The sequence below is a fragment of the Oncorhynchus tshawytscha genome, linkage group LG13 (assembly GCF_018296145.1).
Source record: "Oncorhynchus tshawytscha isolate Ot180627B linkage group LG13, Otsh_v2.0, whole genome shotgun sequence".
NCBI classification, from domain to species: Eukaryota; Metazoa; Chordata; class Actinopteri; order Salmoniformes; family Salmonidae; genus Oncorhynchus; species Oncorhynchus tshawytscha.
Genome location: NC_056441.1, coordinates 60,468,781 through 60,490,862, shown reverse-complemented (window position 1 = coordinate 60,490,862; position 22,082 = coordinate 60,468,781). Strand labels below are relative to the sequence as shown.

Below are 22,082 nucleotides of genomic sequence, written 5' to 3'. Positions count from 1 at the left end.
TATATGATTTATTATATGATTTATACTGGTGATACTAATAATGATGTTTATGTTTGAACAATAGACTGGCCTATTTATATGGGGAACTATGAAAGTTATCTCATGCTATGGTGCCTGGAATCTACACCCTCAGCCAACTTTCCCAAATGGTTTTGTTGTGATGGAGTGCTGGTCTGGCATGTTGTGGCTTCAAAGATAACTGTATGATGTAATCAACTAACCTTACAGGCCAGATAAGTACCCATGACCTACTGGTCTAAAACTGTCACTCTGACGCCATTTCCAGGAGACAGTCACTCAGGAAGGAACACAAACCCCCCTACACCCTAAAAAGGACTTCCTGCTAAGTGTGATGGTCTGAAGCAGGTGACTCTTTCAGCAGTGCAATAGTAATATAAGTCACAGAGGCTCTAACCTGAACCATCACCAGAGACATAAAAAGCTTTACCGAAAGCTGTGTAATGACTTGGGCATCTTACAACAACAGGGGGAGTGGTCTTGCTGCCTCCTCGGTGTACATAAGCCATTCTGATTTGCACCCTGCCTTTATAAGAGGGGATTCATCACAGCCTGAGCTCAGAAAAAGACAGAGCTTACAGAGCAGAGCACAAAGTAACTTGGGGCAGGGCATTGCTGCACAGAGCTGAGGCAGCAACCACAACACAAGCCAGCCTTCTTCTCCAGACAACAGGACCTGTGTTTGGGTTGAGCATGGGACTGCATGGGTCTAAACACCCTCATCAGGCTCAGATTGTGATGCTGGGCCTGGACGGCTCGGGGAAGTCCACCCTGCTCTACAAGCTCAAGTACAACGAGTCTGTCATCACCGTGCCCACCGTGGGCTTCAACGTGGAGATGCTGGAGACGGAGGCGAGGGGTCCGGGGTTGACCGTGTGGGACGTGGGAGGCCAGCAGAGGATGAGGCCCCACTGGAAGCACCACTACCCAGGCACGGAGGCCCTGGTGTTTGTGGTGGACAGCTGGGACCGCAGGCGTTTGGATGAGGCAAAGAAAGAGCTTCATCAGGTCATTATTTATTCATTAAAAAAAACGTTTTATACAATTCAGCCTTATCCTGATGCATGAATGTCAATAAATTACAGGTCATATCCAGATCTATTTCTTGTCATATTAGGCCATGTTGTTATGGGGTATAATAATGTGTATACTGATCTTTTACATCACACAACAGGTGCTGAGGAGCGGGAGTCTAAAAAGCCTTCCTCTGGTGGTGCTGGCCAATAAGCAGGACCTCCCCGGGGCAGCAAGCCCACAGGAGATCACCCACAGGTTGGACCTGAGAAGGGTATGTGGAAATAGGGATTGGTTTGTCCAGCCGTGCTCTGGGAGGACTGGTGTGGACCTGGAGGAAGGCTTCAGAAGGGTTGCCTATATGTTGAAGACTTCACTAAAGCAGACTAAGGCGGATATAAAGAACACAGTAAAACAACTGAAACCCAAAGCCATTACGATGATGACCAAGACACAAGGCCTGGGCTGCAGCTAAGACCATTGATTATAAAACCCTATCGATGGGTGTAATAATCTCCCTTGGATTATTTTGTATTCTTCTTCTGGATTATTTTGAGCAGAGTACCTGATTTAGAACGCCCTGTGTTGGATCATTCTGACCCACTCATTCTTGAATATGGGAACAAGACTCTCCAGAACAAACTTGAGATCCCAACATATCTAACGCTGAAAGCTATCATTTTGCACGTTTGTTGTATCAAAAACACTTTTGAACAATGTGAATTTCTGCATTTCCTTGTGAATTTTTTATTATAAATTAAAAACGACTCATTGATATTGAAGATGTTACTTTTTAAGGCAGAAATATAAACTATTGAATATTTTACATAGTCATGACCAGAATCAGATGCAATGCATTTTGCCCGCACAGTTATTTTGTAGACTAATTTATCTGGAGCAAATGGGAATCATGCAAGTATTCAAATCACAAACCCCTAATGAGAGAGCAATATACAACATTTACAGACTTCTTTGGTTTAGAAATTACAAGTTTAGACACAGGCTTATACCAAATACACTGATTGAGAGATCTCAAAAGAGTGTGTGATATCTGTGGATTAGAATGTAAACAGGTCCCAAAACAGTGCTTCCAATAATGAAAGCATGTCCCAAATATTCCATTAAAAAAGGTAGAGTTCAATTGGAATTGACTCTGTAACATCAAATTAAATTTTAGTTCCATGTTCCACATTATAGAATCTAAGGCAGTGAGTGTTATTTAAGGGACACAACAAATTTGTAGATGAAACTTGAGAACTTTGCACTTTAGACAACTTAGTATTGCCCTGGAAATATTAAGTGTTAACTAAATGGACCTCGAGGTATGTATGCCTATACACAATGAAGCTCACTATAATGCACAACATTAAAAATAACATATTTGATGGTGTCTATCTTACTTTCGCCAATTGTAACAGTCATAGCTAACGTTAACAACCAACGTTGACTTACTGTTTTAACGTTACTAGCTATGTGCTTACAGACTATTTGAGAGGGGAAACTATTCTGGGCATCGTTAATGTATTATTTAAATAAGTTAAATAACAGTTTTGACACCTGACTTCGGCAGTTGGTACCTAGCTACATTTCTGATTGTTGTCATAGTGACTACTGTAGATAGTTTCAGGGTCCAGAAGGCAACACAACTGGTTATTTATTAATGATGGACAGCCCCGATATAGATAAATATATCAGTATATGACTAGTAACTGTTTAGGCCTACTAACACGTTACCAAAATGCACTGATTGACAGATCATAACAGTGTGGTGGTCTGAACTAGCTGCGAACCACAGAGCGACCTCGTGAGGAATAATAACCTGTTTCGCGAGACCAACGAGTGAGCAATAACGGGAATTCCCCGCCCTTCCAGCCAGAGCGAGGCTGTGTCTCTACCACCGGCATTCCCAGTATGCACCGCGGACAGACCAACAAAAAATAGTCCGGTAACTGAAAGGCCTGAGAAAAAGAACTCGAAAGGAGTAGCGGCTACCTGATTCATTTCAAACGGTGTTAAAACGTAGCTAAGATTGCTAACATGTCTGACAACGAGAAACTAGACAACCAGCGACTGAAGAATTTCAAGAACAAGGGTCGCGACTTGGAGGTGAAGTATCTGATTCCGTCGAGGGGTCCCTTTTCATATGCGCTATTTTGGGGCTGCGCTGTGTGACGTCGTTCGTAATTTTCATGGTCTGGAACTTTGCACCCAGACCAAACCAGGCCTTATCTGATTGTCAAATAGACCAAGGCCTTTCTATCAATCCATCCGATTTTCTGAACCAGAATAAAAGTAATCCACAGCACGTGAAACGACTCCCAGTTCCATCTAAGCTGAACTGGTAGCTAGCTAGTCTTTACAGGCCGTGATAGCAATGGTACACTAACAAACACGCTGTTCTAGCTAGCTATATTTGCTATTCGACAGTCATCTGAAATGTAGTTAGGTAGCTGTCTCAGACAACCCATCCAATTTGGAGTTGACATACTTAACCACATGTTTTCGAGGGGATAATGTGGTTCTCTAAACGAGATTCGTATCCCCTTCGAACGACTGCGCTAGTCAGCCACCTCCGTGGTTTGGATTAGCTAACGTTAGCTAGCTAAGTATGTAGTTAGCTAGCCAGCTATAATGTACCACTCATCCCCGGCTACAGCTTGCTAGATATGTAATGTAGTTAGCTAGCCAACCAATTTACACGCAAATATCAGATGGTATATATCCTTGTAGCCCGTAAGATTTTTAAAACTGGTACCTACCGTTGGCTAGCTAACAAATGACCTCAAATAAAAAAATACGCAGTAAAAAACTCAACTATACTAGCTAACGATAGCTAGCTAAGTTGATCTAGTTAACGTTAGCCACCCAACTGAGTTTGTCAATTTAACTTTAGCTTCGTAGTTAGTTGTTCCAAGTGTCAAATGTAATGGTGAATGTTAGCCGCTTACTAGTTGGCAGCTTCTTTAACTACAAATATTGAATTATGTTTAGTTAGCCAGTACCCGCTGTTGGTAGCTAGCTAGGTTACTAGCTAACCTGCTAGCGTAGCTCATCAAAACAATGGCGGAATGTAGCTGGTCAGGGTCCCTTTGCAGGCCTTGGCAGACCCATAACGAAAGTTATAGCCATTGTGAGGTAGACGTTAACATTACATTATACTAATCAGTGTTTTCCCTAGCTTTGGAACACAACGTCGGGGGGCTGTGTTTGGTTGGACTCCCAGAGTTGTGAATCCTTCTGATGGGTGGCGACGGAAAATAAACCTACCACAATATGTAGAGTTCCTAGAGATTATACACATGCCTTTGTTGACAGGAAACGTTTTTTTTTTTGGTGAAGCCCGCTATATTGTGGTAGGGTTATTTTACATCAGAATGATGCACAACTCGGGGAGTCTAACCAATATACAGACTCCCGATGTTGTCCCAAAGCTATTTCCCCCCCAGACCGTTCCGGACTGGGTGCAAGGGCACCACACCAACACCCAACGCTTCTTCAACTTAACTACATTTTCAGTTCAAACTAGTGGAAGCTAAATTATTATAGGCAACCGGAACAGATGATAGAGGAACACATATACTAGCTAGTATTATGTTTAAGCTAGATGAGAAGAAGTGCCTGCCTCTTTTTAACTATGATGTAATATGGCAGGGGCATTGTTTGCAGTGTAAACAAGAATATTGCTTGCATAACAACTAACATGCATAACTAGGCTATATCACACCACCACATGATGATAGAAGTGCTGATCATATTTGAGTGATGCACTGTCTGCCACTTCACTGTGGAGTGGGAGTATAAGAAGGAAATGGGTATGGCCCTTCTAGGCAGAAGGAAGAATTTAACCTTGTACTTTCACTATATCATCTAATCATGACAAATGGCTAAAGGCCAGTATTTTATGACAGCAAATTACTTAATTTGTCCTTATAAGAAATGTAATGTCTGTCAATCAGGTGCTTGAAAATGGTCCCTCGTAATACCACCCATTATTAACATGAGCCCTTACATACAAAACACCAGTAGTTGAGATCTGTGTTAAGTCAGTCTATGTAAATGAGGTCCGTGTTATGTGAGTGTGAGCTGGTGATTTCAAGCAGTGGTATGGCAGGCTTGTTCTATCACTGTGCCATCAAAGCTGTGGATGAACAATCTGACACTGAACAGCTCTCACAAATACACATGATGCCGTCATCTCATCATATTGGGAGGATAAACATCTCATTTATGTTTTGCATGTGGATTGTGGAAGTATCAACAAATAATCAGGCATACATGCAGTGTATATTTGTGCTAGGCTAATGTATGGGTTTTCTCCGCTATAGACGATGAGAAGACAGAGGACAGAGGTGGTGGTGGAACTCCGCAAGGTAATTGTTCAACTTCTTTCCTTTAATCTATGTCAGACGAGATACAAATGCATTTCAATCAGGGTATCAAAGATGAGTTTAAAGGGATACTTCGGGATTTTGGCAATAATGCCCTTTATCTACTTACCCAGAGTCAGATGAACTTGTGGGGACCATTTTTATTTCTGTCCTGTCTGATGGTAGTTTGAAGCCAATGCTAAGTAGTGTTAGCGCAATGATTGGAAGTCTATGGGTATCTGCTAACATCTCGAAGTATCCCTTTAAATGCTTGTTTAATTGAGCCTGTTGTCATGCTGATGCATGTACATTAAGAGTCCGCTTTCTTGCCCTGCTCTATGCAGAACAAAAGGGACGAACACCTGCTGAAGAGGCGAAACGTGCCCCACGAGGACACCTGCGAAGACTCTGATGCCGACGGAGACTTCAGATCGGTACGTTCTGATTGGCCCTCTGTCATTTTCCTCTGTGATCCTCCAGAGAGCATGGCTTTCCTTCCTTGAAGTAATCACTGGTGTGATAGGGATTAACAGGTGATTTAGATATATGGTGAAGACCGAGTTCCTAGAACTGTTAGCTAAAAAGATATCCACATGCAATCCAAAACAAATGGGAGGGGACCTCTTGTTTCAATAAAATAGGAGGACTATTAACTGTACTGTATTCTTTTATAGTATTTTTTTTTTAGGATTTGTAATGTACAATGTTTGGCCGTGTTGACATTCCTCTCGGACTGATTAGTGTCTCCAGGCACTGCCTGACTAATCACCCCGAGGTGTGGCCACAATGCAAACAAACCATTCTGTTTCCACTGGCCGTGTTTGACATAGGCAAAATAAATTGTTCCCTTACCATGTACCTCCTTTTATCTTGCAGCAAAACACTTCTCTTGAAGCAATAGTACAAGTAAGTGCACTTCCAATTTTGAAAAATTTCTTAGACATGGATTTGCTTCCACAGTATGTGATTCCCTGTGTGCTGTTGTTGCAGAATGCCACAAGTGATAACCAGGGAGTTCAGCTGAGTGCTGTGCAGGCTGCAAGGTAGGAACTCTATCCTCCTACACCCGGCTCTGCTGGTTGCCATGGTGATTCACACTCAAACATGGTTCCAAAACCAATCTCTAGAATGTTGTGGCGTTTCATGTTCTGGAGCAAAGCCTTCAAATTATTTCATGGTTTCCGGCGAACATGCTAGACTTAGTTCTGTGGCATTGTCGCTGGTCTTGTGTAATCATTGTGAGATTGCGTTGTCATGCCTGGAGTCAGCAGCGTTGTGCAACAACTCAGATGTTTACATTTCACATTCCTTTATTTTATGTTTTGCTGTGTCTTACGTGCAAGTATGTGTGAATAATGGACATTTTCACCCTGCAGGAAGCTGTTGTCTAGTGACCGTAACCCTCCCATAGATGACCTGATCAAGTCAGGCATTCTCCCCATTCTGGTGCACTGTCTGGACAGAGATGACAAGTAAGCAGGGCTTTACTTTGTGTTATAATTACTCTGTGTGTTATATAATAGAAGTGGTTGTGACCTAAGCAGTGCTGCAGTGAATATAAGCTAAGCGTCACTCCACTGAGATTGGATCTCTTTTGATGATGATGAAAGTATGTTGCAATGCAAATGTTTTCATAAACAGATGTGAGGATTGTCAGAACCACTGACAGATGGAATAAGAACCCTTTCCATCGCACTCATTTTCCCCCTCTCTCTATCCCTCCCCTCTCTCCACCCTTTCTCTTTCTACCTCCTCCATCTCATTTCACATCTGCCTCTGTCTCCAGTCCATCTCTACAGTTTGAAGCTGCCTGGGCTTTGACCAACATTGCATCAGGAACCTCAGAGCAGACCCAGGCAGTGGTCCAGTCCAGTAAGTACCAGCTTACAATATCAGCGCCACCACTGCCAGTACATTCTGGGGGCTAAGTGGGATTTTCTATCATCATGCCTACCAGATGTTGGATTTGTAGTTTGTGCCCCTGAATGACAGATTATTTGTAGTCTTTGGTGATGGAGTTAGCTATTAAATATTAATTACAGCATTTCTTCTCCTGCAGATGCTGTTCCACTGTTCCTGAGGCTGCTGCACTCTCCTCACCAGAATGTGTGTGAGCAGGCGGTCTGGGCCCTGGGAAACATCATAGGTGAGTCTGGATCCTTCTATGTGTGTCTGAGACCCTCTAACAATAGCGGCTGATTGTGGGAATGGCTCAGGGATTCTCTTTTTGTCTCAAGGCATCATCGGTGAGCGTTTCACAAACAATCTCTGTTCCTAGGCGACGGCCCCCAGTGCAGGGACTATGTGATCAGTCTGGGCGTGGTGAAGCCCCTGCTCTCCTTCATCAGCCCCTCTATCCCCATCACCTTCCTCCGTAACGTCACCTGGGTCATGGTCAACCTCTGCCGCCACAAGGACCCACCGCCACCCATGGAGACCATCCAGGAGGTAAGAGAACTTTCTCATCCTTCAGTCTCTTGACTGTTGATCAACTCATGATGATGATTATTTGTTTTTAGTTGTTGCCTTACATCCCTTTGCGATTTCTTTATATAATGAATTACGCTATATAAGTTGAATGAATAAAGTTGTGTAATTATTAAAGGTAGACTCAGTAACAAGCTGAGAAATTGATGAAAGAACGAGATTATGCTCTAAAAACAGACCTACAATCCAAATTAGAGCATGACAAACGTAGGTTTACCATGTTGAGAAATAAGGTGATGAAAGAAATCAGACAGGCCAAGGCAAACTTTTTTATTAACATAATTGGTGAAGCAAAGGGAAATTCTAAACTGATCTGGGAGAATCTAAAAAGGTTAACAGAAAAACCAGAGTAACACTGCAAAAAGACTAGAAATCATGGTGAATAACAATCTAACACAGGATGCAGTCGACATAGCAATATCCTTCAATTCCTACCTAAGGAAGGCTTTTGATATGGTTAACCATGAGATTCTCATCACAAAATTATCCAAGTTCAACTTTTCCCCCCCGATGCCTTGAGATGGATGGAATCATACCTTGAAGGCAGAACTCGGTGTGTCAGAGTGAGCAATGAGCTGTCGCCCACTCTTAGCTATGATGTGGGCGTGCCACAAGGGTCAATACTGGGGCACCTCCTGTTCAGCCTGTACATTAATGATCTGCCTTCTGTCTGTACTGGGTCTGAAGTTCAAATGTATGCAGATGATACAGTGATATATGTGCATGCAAAGAGCAAACAACAAGCTGCACAAGAACTCACTACTGTAATGGTCCAGGTTACAAAGTGAATCAGTGACTCATGTTTGCATCTCAATGTGAAAAAACTGTTTGCATGTTCTTCACAAAGAGGGCAACAGATGCTACTGAACCAGATGTCTATGTGTCAGGGGAGAAGCTCCAGGTGGTATCTGATTTTAAGTACCTTGGCATCATACTTGATTCCAACCTCTCTTTTTAAAAAGCATGTGAAAAAGGTCATTCAGATAACCAAATTCAACCTAGCTAATTTCCGATTTATATGAAATTGTTTGACTACAGAGGTAGCAAAACTGTACTTCAAATCTATGATACTCTCCCACTTAACATACTGCTTGACTAGTTGGGCCCAAGCTTGCTGTACAACATTAAAACCTATTCTGTCAGTCTACAAACATGCTCTCAAAGTGCTTGATAGGAAGCCCAATAGCCATCGCTGTTACATCCTCAGAAAGCATGAGCTCCTGCGTTGGGAAAATCTTGTGCAATACACCGACGCATGTCTTGTATTCAAGAACCTAAATGGCCTGGCTCCCCCTCCACTCAGTATTTTTGTTAAACAGAAAACCCAAACATATGGCAGCAGATCCACAAGGTCTGCCATGAGAGGTGACTGTATAGTTCCCTTAAGGAAAAGCACCTTTAGTAAATCCATTTTCTCTGTGATAGCTTCCCATGTCTGGAATACACTGCCATCAGACACACACAACTGCACCACCTATCACACTTACACAAAATGCATGAAGACATGGCTAAAGGTCAATCAGATTTGTGATCATAATTCCTAGCTGTGTATTGCCGCTTTCCATGTTGTCTGTAGCTTGTGAGGTGTGGAAACACTTTGTTGCTTTTATGAATTTTGTCTTGCTGCTTTTTTGTTCTATGTTGCTCTGGCTGTATGCTATGTCTTGCTTGTCCTATGTTGCTCTGCGTGTGCTCACTGCTCAATGATAGTCTGTATTGTAATTGTTTTTAATAACCTGCCCAGGGACTGCGATTGAAAATTAGCCGGCTGGCTAAAACCGTCACTTTTACTGAAACGTTGATTAATGTGCACTGTCCCTGTAAAGATAAAATGACCTCAAACTCCGATGCAGAAAGGTAACGGCATAGTAGGTCAATTTCCGCAACAACTCAGCTCGACTTTTTCATGAATTTTTCATATTTTAACAGACACCCCCCACCAAATGGCTGTTTAAACATAAATATTGTCCATTTGACACATCTCCAGTGGGAATATCCTATTCCTGTCATTTTGTTGTCATCTCTCTCACCGACTCTCTTGCTCTCCCTATTTTCTCTCTCAGATTCTTCCAGCTCTCTGTGTGCTGATCCACCACACTGATGTTAATGTGAGTTCCTCAATCACTGATTGTATTCAGAAAGACAACCCGATTTAGTAAAAGTTTACATTGATTTGCCCCTTTTTAATAACCACAAGCAGATATTAATGCATGATCTGTATGTTGCTGAATTAGTGAATGTTTTGTTTTTGGACCTGTGACCCTGTGTGTTGGCCCCTGTAGATCCTGGTGGACACGGTGTGGGCTCTGTCCTACCTGACAGACGCAGGCAACGAGCAGATTCAGATGGTCATCGACTCAGGCATTGTGCCCAACCTGGTGCCCCTGCTTAGCCACCAGGAGGTCAAAGTCCAGGTACGGAGACACAGAGATGCCTGTGGAGAAACAGATCTAGGATCAGCTTAGCCCCCCAAGTCTCATCTTCAACGAGAACTGTCCGTAGATCACCGTCTAGGATCAGCTCCATTCAACTCAGTGGGGCTCAGGAAGACAGACGCCAACCAAATGGAATGGTTGCTTTTGTAAGGAATGAGCCGTGCCAGACCATAGCTGTGTTTGCAGATGTGATTGAATCAGATAGGTGTGTAAGCAATATGGCGGTGACTTCTCTATGCTCATTAGAAGGATAGGTAGAGCCATCACCACATCACTTACCCATATCAGTTACCTTCAGGTCTGCAAACACTGAAGGGGGTGGGGCAGGGGGTTGTTTTCAGTCAGGTACTTGGAGACCTGTGCACTGCGGTGGTTAGGGTTTGGAGAAGAGCTCTTGTCCTGAGCTGCAGTGTTTTGATCTGAGATGGGTTCCTGTCTGGCCGGGTGGGTCCGTTGGGCGTCTGTAAGTCAGTTACTAGGGTGCTTTATGAGTAGTGCGTGATCCTAGGGTGGCAACACATATATTCTAAGTGATTTCAATGGGTCTTTCTCCATTCTGATTGTTTTATACTGTTCAATTCAACATCATTTCAAGGTTTTCTGTATTACCTGCACTCATAATTTCCATGCTGCACAATATGGGCAAACAATCTAGGCCTTATTTTTAACCAAATGTTGCAATTGTGATTTGACTTTCGATTTAGAGAAACAAGTTGGAATCATGGAAATAGATTATTCTAATTAGAATATTAATAGTGGACACTTTAAATACAGTATTTGACGTGACATCGAATTAAATTGCCAGGGAGGAGTTATTATGACAGGGTAGGAACCAAAGTGTTTTGTTTCCTAGGGGACCCTATAATCTTTAGCTATGTTGAATGTTTTCGCTTAGCGTCTTCATGCTTTGCGTATTCTTTCTTGATTTAGAAGATACTGTTGCACAAACATGATGATTTAGGTCTACTCGGTCACTAGTAATGTCAGGCTGTATAGCTAATTACGTTTGCTCTGACTCAACTTTTTGGAAAGTGGCGCCAATTGGGATGACTCAAATAGCGAAGTAAACTATAAAAATGGACGTTAAACGCGGCGTATCACATTAAACAAACAAAAACATTCAAATATCGTGAAAACCCAGTCCGTGCATCAATACCAGTATATCGTAAAATGCGGTATACCGCCCAGCCCTAGCTGACCCTAGAGATCATACTGCTCAGGACTTGAATGGGTCTTACTCCTGGCCCTGATGCCTTGTCTGGTGGTTACTGTGCTGATATTCATACTCTAAACATTCTTTGGGTGGTGGTTGGTTTGCTTACTTTAGTTATTTGCATGAATGTTTGTTGATGCTTGGAGTTGTTTGTATTGACTGCTATGTGGAACTTGATTGTGTGTTTCTCTCTAGACTGCTGCACTGCGGGCGGTGGGCAACATAGTGACTGGAACAGATGAACAGACCCAGGTGGTGCTCAACTGTGACGCCCTGGGACACTTCCCCTCTCTCCTTACACACCCCAAGGAGAAGATCAATAAGGTAACAAACACACCATAATACATACACTCTGCACCGCTTCACCTTGCCACAGCACAGCAGCTGTGTCAGTGTGACAGATCATGCTAGAAGTGATGAAATCAGAGACCTGGTGCTAGTGTGAATGCTATATGAATGACAGTGAATGGATATAACTATTAGTTAGGTACTCGCATCATGGAAGAGCCGGATCAAGGAGACTTCAAGAAGCTGATGGAAATTGCAGTTTGAGTAGATTTTGGGGTGGTCTGGGACGGTGGGTAGAGTGTGAGATGTGAGTGCGTTTGTGTGTGTGTGTAGTATTTGTGGGTGAAGGGTAGTGGGCGCAGAAGACCCATGGGTCTCTGCTGATATCGGAGTGCATCTGAGGCCTGTCACTCAAACAGAGGCCCCTCCCTCCGTGACTGAGCCAATGATTAGGGCCTCACGACCGCCCCTACCCTGTCCCCAGCACCCCATCTCGACCAGGGGCCACAGCTCTGAGCAGGCCCCTGGAGTCTGATCTAGCTCAGTCCACACACCTTTGAACTCCTCACCATATCTGCAGTCCTCCTGACACGCATGCATGTACTCTAGCGCACACACTGACTGCTTATTCAGTCTCTGTAAGCCCTGTCTCTCGCACACTACACTTGTGTGTGAGAGTAGTCACACTGGAGTAGTGAGTAGAAGGAGTAGTCACACTGGGTGCTGCTGTTTCTTCTCCCATCATGCAGGAGGCAGTGTGGTTCCTGTCCAACATCACAGCAGGCAACCAGCAGCAGGTGCAGGCTGTCATTGATGCCAACCTGGTACCCATGATCATCCACCTTCTGGACAAGGTCTGTTTTATCACTTTCACTGCTTCATTCATCTCTTCATCAGAGCTTTTTCTCACACAAAATGAAGCAGTGATGAGTCATATTGGGGAAATATTCATTCAAATGTTTTTGCAGGGAGACTTTGGAACACAGAAAGAAGCAGCCTGGGCCATCAGCAATCTGACAATTAGCGGGAGGAAGGACCAGGTGAGCTCAACTGAGGCCTACCCACTTTACCACATACACCTCACCTGACATCCATACACTCAAATAATAATATATCATGTATTTTGTAAAGCCCCAAGCTGACCCTTCTCCTCCGGTCCTGTAGGTGGCGTACCTGATCCAGCAGCAGGTGATCCCTCCCTTCTGTAACCTGCTGACAGTGAAGGATGCTCAGGTGGTGCAGGTGGTCCTGGACGGCCTCAGCAACATCCTCAAGATGGCTGACGACGAGGCCGAGACCATCGCCAACCTCATCGAGGAGTGTGGAGGTCAGAGCCCAGCCCACTCAGTTACCCCTCAAGTGTTCTTCCCAACTGTTTATGTTGAAGTATAGTGTTTGTATCTCCGTGGCTGTGTAGATTTGACTGCTTGAACCATCTCTCTTCCCTGCCCCTCAGGTCTGGAGAAGGTGGAGCAGCTCCAGAATCATGAGAATGAAGACATCTATAAACTGGCCTATGAAATTATTGATCAGTTCTTCTCATCTGATGATGTAAGTCAGAGCTCTAATATGGCCATGTCTTGGTTGGGGAAGGTACTGCATACTACATTGTGGGGGATGTCTTATTGGTATGGATTGTGTTATTGTCTCATGTTCAGATTGATGAAGACTCCAGCCTGGTTCCGGAGGCGATCCAGGGGGGAACATACGGCTTCAATTCCTCCACCAATGTGCCAACAGAGGGGTTCCAGTTCTAGAAGGCATCTCGGGAGTCTGGAGTTTTGTTTGCGATGCAGCACTCTGTTCAACATAAAACAAATTAGGAGAGAAAGAGAGCGAAAGAGTGTGAGAGAAATTAGATCCATTGTGCTTGGCTCGTGGGATCCGTGGCTGCATCTTATCTGAGAGAAAATGTGTTGATTTCGTTTGGCATTCCAGGGGAACCAGCCCAAATGAAGTTTGAGATGGCGAGTGGGTGTGAGTGAGTGGCTACATGTTGCAAAAAACAAACATCTACATCGAATGCGTTGAGACGCCAAGTAACTTCCATGTTATTGGAGCTGTCGACTAAAACGGAAAACTACTACAATGACGACAAAAACGCGATGTCAGCCCGGGGAGAATCAAATACTTCAAAATCAAGACATTGAGGCAACAAACACAAAAGGAAAACCAACAAAACAAGCGTAAGATGAACCATATGACAATTCTGCGGTCCTCCGACCGGAGGGGGCGCCACCTCCTGTGCGCCCATCCCCCAATCGGCCACGCCATCAGACGTGTGTGTGAATGGACCCATTGTGTATGAATGTCTGGACTCAGTGCTGAGGAGCCAGGTTCATCTCCTCCAACCAGAGGCCCTCGATGGGGCATCTCCCCCCCCCTCCCGCGGCGGTGGGCAGGGCTAGAGTCCAGCGGGCGTGTGCAAGAGAATGGACGAGTGCCGTGTGTGCGTGTCTGGAGTGTGCAAGAAGACTGGATGTGAACGCATGCAGAGAGAAACAAAATACATACAACATAAGAGTAACAAAACCGAGAAGCGCAAACGAAGGAAAATACGAGAAGAAATTCTGCCTTCTAATGAGGCAGATACAAATCCCTGAAAGGAAGAACTTTGGAAATGAAAAAACATGTAATCACAAGGGTTTTGTTTTGTTGTTTTTAATTAGTATTAATTGACACTGGACAACGCTAGGTGGAGCAGCGGGTGCATTGTAGTAAGATGCATTTGGTGGCTTTTCTTTTTGCATCCAGTGTGTACAATTTTTATTTTCTGCTTTTACTTTCATTGCTTATGTGAGGTGATTAATAAGGATCATAATTCCACCTCCCCACATTAACCATACCTTTGCACCAGATCTGGGTTTGATGCTGTGAAATTCTGACATCATCATTATTGTCAACCAAATGACTTGTGTACTCCCCTAGCATGATTTAATGTTTTTTTCTTTCTCTTGAAGCAAAAATCACTGCTTTTGCGGTATTGTTGCCATAGCTTTGACTTATCACAAGGGGAAATTAAAAATTGCCATTTTATGTAACTTTGATTCATAACCTTTGCATGTACTAAGCTATAGCACAGTTTATTTGAAGGTTTTTTAGTTTCTTTAGGCTGTGTACACAGTGTAATTTTTTTTTTTTTTTCGTAAACTGTGCGGTTTAAATGTTACCTGTCTCCCCCTACTGACTTAAGTTTCTGATTTGAAGATCAATCTGAACAGTTTTGCACATGTACTGCAGAGTGAGAGGCCTGAAGTTGTTCAAAAGGTGTGGTTAGACTCATCAAACCTAACACTTTCAACAATATGCATCATCCAACCACAAGCTTTGTTTTATATTCAGTAGTAGCCATAATCAACTCACGTTGAGACATTTTTAGGGAATTTGGAGGAAAACTTTTTATTTATTTATTATTTTTTAGTAGGGGTAATAATTATTCTGCCTGAGGCACCCCTGAATTGGGGAAAGGTAAGTATCGGTGATTGGACCCCCTAGCCTCGACAGGGTGTCTCAATGATACATGTTGAGCCTTATTCCTTGACCTAAGAGAACTCATGAACAAGTTTGCTGTACCTCCCAACCCCTTGCTCCTGCCCCGTTTTCCATTTAGGTGCCCAATTTTCCCCCATTTTTCTTTGTGTTAATTTTTAAAAAGACTGTAGAAATTGATTACACTTTGTGGTCATCATAACCTTCCGTTGAACATAGTTTTTTTTTTTTTTTTTTTTTTTTTTCAGCATTCCTTGTTAGCAAATATGTGGTTTCAAAAAAATTAAAATGAAATGGTGGTTAACCTGTTGAGTTGGATCTACAGGCTAGATTGTCTTCAAGAAAATAAATAGTGAAACCCACAGGTATGGTCTGTTTTTCTTGTCTTTTAATGGTTCATGTATACTGTAGTAGGCTTATGCCTGTTGCCTCTGCAGTTTCATTGAGGATGTTCTGTCATTTGCAGCATTTCATTCTTCTTTTGATGCTGTGCTATGGTGAAAGAAGTATTGCTTTGATATGGACTTTCAAAAAAATATATAATACAAACAATGACTACCTACATCTCATCTACCCAGACCCGCATGCTCACGCCCCCATCCCTTTTTGTCTCCAAGCTGCGTGATGAGAAGGGAATCGTCCATCCATTGGGTGTCTCGCAACACCCCCATCGTCAGTTACAAAGTAACGGTGCACTTGATTTAAATTTGAGGCACATGATAGGAAAAAGGCTGTAAATCGCATGCGCACTGGGATACTGTAGTCCGGGACCAGACCGAGGACAGGACGCGAGCAAGAGGAGGATCTTCGGCACGTATTTTCGAAGTCCGGGCATCGGTGAGCGTTTTGAAAATAAAACACATACTGTACTTTGTGAAATTAAAAAGCTATGCTTTATCAATCGTGTCTATCATAAAGTTTGCAACATTGAGTTTTTGATTTAGAAATAACAAGCGCAGTAGCCTTGCTGAAATGCAGCCCGGCTAACCATCTGTCAGGCAGACTGGTATCACGGTTGTTTTCTTTCAAACGTAAACACTTCCAACAGCATTTTTACAGTGTCTTCGGGCTTTTGTTTTGTTTAAGATATTATTCATGGAAGAATTGAGTGTGCCCGAAGTCCATATTATAGGCTATGTCTATTGTTGTACATTGTCAACAGTGCCGCACAAACAGGAAGGTAAAAAAACACGTGTAGCCTAAATTGTGATAAATCCAAATTAATCTCAAAACACCTTTAGGCGAAATATCGTTCTGGACAGACAGCTGTCATTATCACGTTATTATTTCAGCAAGAATAGTGTCACTCAGGTGTTTGGGAGGATCACGTGAGCATCTACCTGTCTGCAATCTAACCTGAAGTGCCTGGTCTTGTACAGTTACAGTTTAGTGCAGCCTGCCACCAAAATGAGTGGGCTCTTGCAAGCCCCCACATTATCAATGTAATACATTACTAGTAGTCTTGACCTCTGGTAGGTGGAGCTGTTAGTGTTTCCAATACTTATGTTACATTTCAGGCAATTGCACTACACTAGCCAAACCGACTGTATTATACTGTAGTTGGGCAACCTGTCCCAGGAAAACCACTCTAGTCATTATGTAACCAGGGCTGGCTTTCAACATAAGCGGTTGCTTAGGGCCCTCAGCCGCTTTTTTTTAGGAACTGTCTGGTTGGCAATTTACTGTTGAGAGTTAGAATAGTAGAATACACAATGTGCATGTTTGAAATGTGGTTTTGAATCTGCAGTTTAATTGTTTTGTCAGTCATTCAATAAGCCAAACAGCTAACAATTTTTAGATGAGTAAATTAGCCTAGCCAGTAATCTGAACTTGTAATAATCATGGCCGAATATTGACCGGGCACACAGGGCACATGCCCAGGGCCGCTGACCTGCAGGGGGCCCCCATTGATTTAGCTAGTCCCTCTCACTCAGATATTATGGCATATGTCATGGAAAAATGTGTAGAATTGCAGGAAATTGCTTAAAACTGCAAAAATATCTCTGCCCCATTGCAAACCAAATAGAATTGCATGACATTTGTTAGAAAATTGGTCAGTTTTCTCTCAGCCCCAATGGCAAAATGTGTAGAATTGCAGGAAATTACCTTAAAAATGTAAATGTTTCTCTGCTATAAATAGGGGAGGACACTTATTTTTGCCCACTTGGTCAGGGCCTCCCAACAAAATCTTGCTTAGGACCCCCAAAAGGCTAGAGCCGGCCCTGTATATAACACTATTACACTAACCATATTGCATCACCATTTGAATGAATTATTGTTCTGAAACAATTCTCATGTGGCTCTCAATGTTGTTCATCTCAGTCAACCAGCGTTATTCATTATGTGATGTATGCAGCAGAGCAATGTGCAAGTGGCAATAATTGTAGTGCCCTACAAACCTATACATGGGTTAGACTGAGTAGAAACTGCTGATCATCCGGTCAGATTGAAATAGCTTCTAGCGGTGAGGTGGGAGTCATCCGGTGTGAAGTCGTAATCCACTGCTGTCCAGGTTTGAAGGTACTGTTTTGGCACTCTTGTGTAAATATGCTAGAAGGCCACATAAGTATCGACCACTAAACTTTGCAGGTTGTCAGGAAGTGACTCCACGCGTGTGTAACTGTTGATGAATCATTATGATGAACTTAATACTCATCACCAGCAATTAGATTGCAAATATTAAACCAAGTGGGTTTGGAGTCTTTGTCAGGACAAATCAAACCTTTGATTTAGAACACTCAAGTGTTTTCCTCTCTTCCAATTACAGGCTAAACGATGCATTAAATGACAAGGGCAGCAACAAGCCAGGTACACAGAGCCTCATTGTCCCATCACCCCACCATGGATAACCTAGAAGAGGACCTGACATGTTCTGTGTGCTATTCCCTCTTTGCTGATCCTCGGGTCCTGCCCTGCTCCCACACCTTCTGTAAGTCCTGCCTGGACAACGTACTCCAAGTCTCTGCCGTCTATTCAATCTGGCGTCCACTGCGGCTCCCACTCAAGTGCCCCAACTGCCGCAGTGTGGTAGAGCTCCCGCCAACAGGTGTTGATGCATTGCCCATAAATGTCTCCCTCCGCGCCATCATTGAGAAGGTAACCATTTGTTTAATACGTTTTGATGTTAGGGGACAGTCACAATCGGGGCATATCTTAATAGGGTACAGTATAATGAAGGGGTATATCATTTATTTTAATCCCATCGTTACCTGTCAGTTCCAGAAGGACAGCCAACCACAGCCCCCCTCCTGCCCTGAGCACCACCGACAGCCCCTCAACATCTACTGTGTCCAGGACCGCCAGCTCATCTGTGGCTTCTGCCTAACAGTGGGCCAGCACCAGGGACACCCCATCGATGACCTGCAGGCAGCCTTCATCCGGGAAAGGCAGGCACCCGCTCACCTACTGGGGAGGCTCTCAGACCACCGCTGGGCAGAGGTGATTTGTCAGTAATAATGGATTTAATGCATTTGAGCAAATGACCATTTCTGGGTAGGTAACCTAAAGTGTTATTTCCTGAAGGTGTGTGAGCTGGGGGAGCAGTTGGAGCAGGAGAAGGCCAGCTGCGAGGGCCTAGTGAGGCAGGACCGGCAGGCCGTGGAACAGTACTTCCAGGGGCTGGAGCTGGTGCTTGCCAGGAAGAAAGAGGCATTCATGGGGGCCCTGGACACCGCAAGCATGGAGGTGTCGCTGGCCTACAATCCACTCATCCAGAGGCTGAAGGAGCTGCAGGTAAGTATAGCCTGGGGTTGGGTGTTGTCATGACATCACTTCCTCACCTTTGATTTTCTATTATGGTGCCACCCTTCCCCACAGGAGGAGCAGCTGGACTTGTTGTCCCTGGGCTCAGCTGTGGAGGATGAAGACTCCCCCCTGGTGTTCCTGGAGAAGGTGTATCTGTTCCGGGAGAGGGTGGAGGCACTGGTAAATGCCACCCTGCCCGAAGTCACATCCCTCGCTATCACCCCCCGTGCTGCTGAGTACCTGGAGCAGCACTGGGTGGGAGTGACCATCGGAGGGCTGGAGGAAGGGCCGGTGCCTCGGGTCTGCTGCTGTGCCAAGCCCACCATTCTGGAGATGGTTCTTAGGACAGAGACAGGGAGTCAACCTGGAGGCTGGGTCCATGATCTGTGGCAGCAGCTCCATCCCACTCTCCCAGTGGTGCTCCTGGGGATGCTGCTGCTCCTGGCGGCAGTGTGGGTGAATCCTGTTGGCGGAGCATCTCTGGGATTCTCCTTGCTGTCCCAGCTCAGTCAGATGGTGCACGGCCTGAGTAGCGAACTGACCACCTCACTATGGGAGACAACAGGCTTCCTGTATGCACAGACAGGGGAGGTAGTGTGGAGGTACAGCTCTGCCCTCTCCACACTGGGGGAGAACACCTACCAGCAGCTGGCATCCCTCTACAAGACCCTCAGCTCCTGACTCTTCACTTCAGGATGGATCCCAGCTCCTTGTGACATAAGGTCTTAATGTCACCTGTTACACTCCTTTGGTTGGGAATTGACACCAACTGTGCCTAGCGATTGGAACTTTCCTGATGCGGCAGGATAGTTGACAGAAAACACAGGCATTACTTCTGGGACTAACCCTGACCCCAGCTAAAGCTTATCACAGGAAGATACTGCCTCATGTACCAGAAAATGAAAAACCATGATATGCATTCAGAAGATTGAAAACAGTTATTTACATTTTGATTGGTTCTGGTCCCCCATGGGAATTGAATCCACAACCCTGGCATTGCAAGTGCCATGTTCATATACACTGCTCAAAAAAATATAGGGAACATTTAAACAACACAATGTAACTCCAAGTCAATCACACTTCTGTGAAATCAAACTGTCCACTTAAGAAGCAACACTGATTGACAATAAATTTCACATGCTGTTGTGCAAATGGAATAGACAACAGTTGGAAATTATAGGCATTTAGCAAGACACCCCCAATAAAGGAGTGGTTCTGCAGGTGGGGACCACAGACCACTTCTCAGTTCCTATGCTTCCTGGCTGATGTTTTGGTCACTTTTAAATGTTGGTGGTGCTTTCACTGTAGTGGTAGCATGAGACGGAGTCTACAATCCACACAAGTGGCTCAGGTAGTGCAGCTCATCCAGGATGGCACATCAATGAGAGATGTGGCAAGAAGGTTTGCTGTGTCTGTCAGCGTAGTGTCCAGAGCATGAAGGCGCTACCAGGAGACGTGGAGGAGGGCAACAACCCAGCAGCAGGACCGCTACCTCCGCCTTTGTGCAAGGAGGAGCAGGAAGAGCACTGCCAGAGCCCTGCAAAATGACCTCCAGCAGGCCACAAATGTGCATGTGTCTGCTCAAACGGTCAGAAACAGACTCCATGAGGGTGGTATGAGGGCCCAACGTCCACAGGTGGGGGTTGTGCTTACAGCCCAACATCGTGCAGGACATTTGGCATTTGCCAGAGAAGATAGGCAAATTCGCCACTGGCGCCCTGTGCTCTTCACAGATTAAAGCAGGTTCACACTGAGCACATGTGACAGTCTGGAGACGCCGTGGAGAATATTCTGCTGCCTGCAACATCCTCCAGCATGACCGGTTAGGCGGTGGGTCAGTCATGGTGTGGGGTGGCATTTCTTTGTGGGGCCGCACAGCCCTCCATGTGCTCGCCAGAGGTAGCCTGACTGCCATTAGGTACCGAGATGAGATCCTCAGACCCCTCGTGAGACCATATGCTGGTGCGGTTGGCCCTAGGTTCCTCCTAATGCAAGACATCATGTGGCTGGAGTGTGTCAGCAGTTCCTGCAAGAGGAAGGCATTGATGCTATGGACTGGCCTGCCCGTTCCCCAGACCTGAATCCAATTGAGCACATCTGGGACATCATGTCTCGCTCCACCCACCAACGCCACAGACTGTCCAGGAGTTGGCAGATGCTTTAGTCCAGGTCTGGGAGGAGATCCCTCAGGAGACCATCCGCCACCTCATCAGGAGCATGCCCAGGCGTTGTAGGGAGGTCATACAGGCACGTGGAGGCCGCACACACTACTGAGCCTCATTTTGACTTGTTTGAAGGACATTACAGGCTGATCCAACTTTGATGTAGTGTGGTTTTCCACTTTAATTTTGAGTGACTCCAAATCCAGACCTCCATGGGTTGATCAATTTGATTTCCATTGATAATTTGTGAGATTGTTGTCAGCACATTCAACTATGTAAAGAAAAGTATTTAATAAGAATCATTCATTCGGATCTAGGATGTTATTTTAGTTCCCTTTTTTTTTTTGAGCAGTGTATAACCACGAGCCTTAAAAATACTTAAGTCAATATGCCTTAACAAATGTAACCTTATGCACAGCTTTTAAGACATTCTATAGCTCTACATGAAGTTTACTGTAATAACTACAGGACTTACATTTTACTCCAGCTATTTAACCTTCACCAGAATATCCTTCTGTTAAATCAAGTACTGGTTTTCTGTAAGTGAACTACAATAATCGTGATACCTGTTAGAATTAAATAAAAGTGGGAGGACGGGATGAGTGGATTGAGTGTTGCTCCAGATACCAATTGTAGTGCATTAGCGCTTGTGAGGAAGTGGTTCAGTAGGTTCGTTGCATAACCAGTGCTTGCAAGAATTGTCAACGAGGTGCGAAATTCATATTTCTCTCTCAGCACCTTGCTGTTGACCATATAGCCAGTCTTCATGTTTTCAAGATGGAAGACCTATAGCTCATTGTGATAGTACTTCCCCTCAAGTCTTCCAGTGCAACATGTCCCATTTAGGGTTACAGAATATTTCATT

The 22,082-nt window shown here is 44.4% G+C and overlaps 3 protein-coding genes across 3 annotated transcripts; all 3 read left to right on the top strand.

The window, feature by feature from the left end:
• The first annotated feature begins 456 nt into the window (after positions 1–456).
• Positions 457–1,809, top strand: LOC112265691 (ADP-ribosylation factor-like protein 14). The gene is made up of 2 exons (XM_024443239.2): positions 457–1,026; positions 1,193–1,809. Exons 1-2 carry the CDS (start codon positions 712–714, stop codon positions 1,505–1,507), a joined length of 630 nt encoding a protein of 209 aa, XP_024299007.1. The 5' UTR covers positions 457–711; the 3' UTR covers positions 1,508–1,809.
• Positions 1,810–2,890: 1,081 nt separating this feature from the next.
• LOC112265687 (importin subunit alpha-3) lies at positions 2,891–15,673 on the top strand. Its single transcript, XM_024443234.2, has 17 exons — positions 2,891–3,138; positions 5,358–5,402; positions 5,744–5,833; positions 6,276–6,305; positions 6,390–6,442; positions 6,776–6,871; positions 7,186–7,271; positions 7,459–7,545; positions 7,678–7,847; positions 9,950–9,994; positions 10,169–10,300; positions 11,730–11,858; positions 12,572–12,676; positions 12,791–12,862; positions 12,987–13,149; positions 13,279–13,373; positions 13,481–15,673. Exons 1-17 carry the CDS (start codon positions 3,070–3,072, stop codon positions 13,577–13,579), a joined length of 1,566 nt encoding a protein of 521 aa, XP_024299002.1. The 5' UTR covers positions 2,891–3,069; the 3' UTR covers positions 13,580–15,673.
• Positions 15,674–15,743: 70 nt separating this feature from the next.
• Positions 15,744–20,116, top strand: trim59 (tripartite motif containing 59). Its single transcript, XM_024443235.2, has 5 exons — positions 15,744–16,148; positions 18,079–18,407; positions 18,528–18,749; positions 18,834–19,043; positions 19,128–20,116. The coding sequence occupies exons 2-5, from the start codon at positions 18,096–18,098 to the stop codon at positions 19,734–19,736; spliced, it is 1,353 nt and encodes a 450-aa protein (XP_024299003.1). The 5' UTR covers positions 15,744–16,148; positions 18,079–18,095; the 3' UTR covers positions 19,737–20,116.
• Positions 20,117–22,082: the final 1,966 nt, after the last annotated feature.

Coding starts and splice junctions, on each gene's coding strand:
- LOC112265691 (XM_024443239.2), top strand. CDS start 712: ATGGGACTGCATGGGTCTAAACACCCTCATCAGGCTCAGATTGTGATG. Junction 1,027..1,192: donor CAAAGAAAGAGCTTCATCAG/GTCATTATTTAT, acceptor ATCACACAACAG/GTGCTGAGGAGCGGGAGTCT.
- LOC112265687 (XM_024443234.2), top strand. CDS start 3,070: ATGTCTGACAACGAGAAACTAGACAACCAGCGACTGAAGAATTTCAAG. Junction 3,139..5,357: donor ACAAGGGTCGCGACTTGGAG/GTGAAGTATCTG, acceptor TCTCCGCTATAG/ACGATGAGAAGACAGAGGAC. Junction 13,374..13,480: donor AGTTCTTCTCATCTGATGAT/GTAAGTCAGAGC, acceptor TCTCATGTTCAG/ATTGATGAAGACTCCAGCCT.
- trim59 (XM_024443235.2), top strand. CDS start 18,096: ATGACAAGGGCAGCAACAAGCCAGGTACACAGAGCCTCATTGTCCCAT. Junction 18,750..18,833: donor CAGACCACCGCTGGGCAGAG/GTGATTTGTCAG, acceptor TATTTCCTGAAG/GTGTGTGAGCTGGGGGAGCA. Junction 19,044..19,127: donor AGAGGCTGAAGGAGCTGCAG/GTAAGTATAGCC, acceptor CCTTCCCCACAG/GAGGAGCAGCTGGACTTGTT.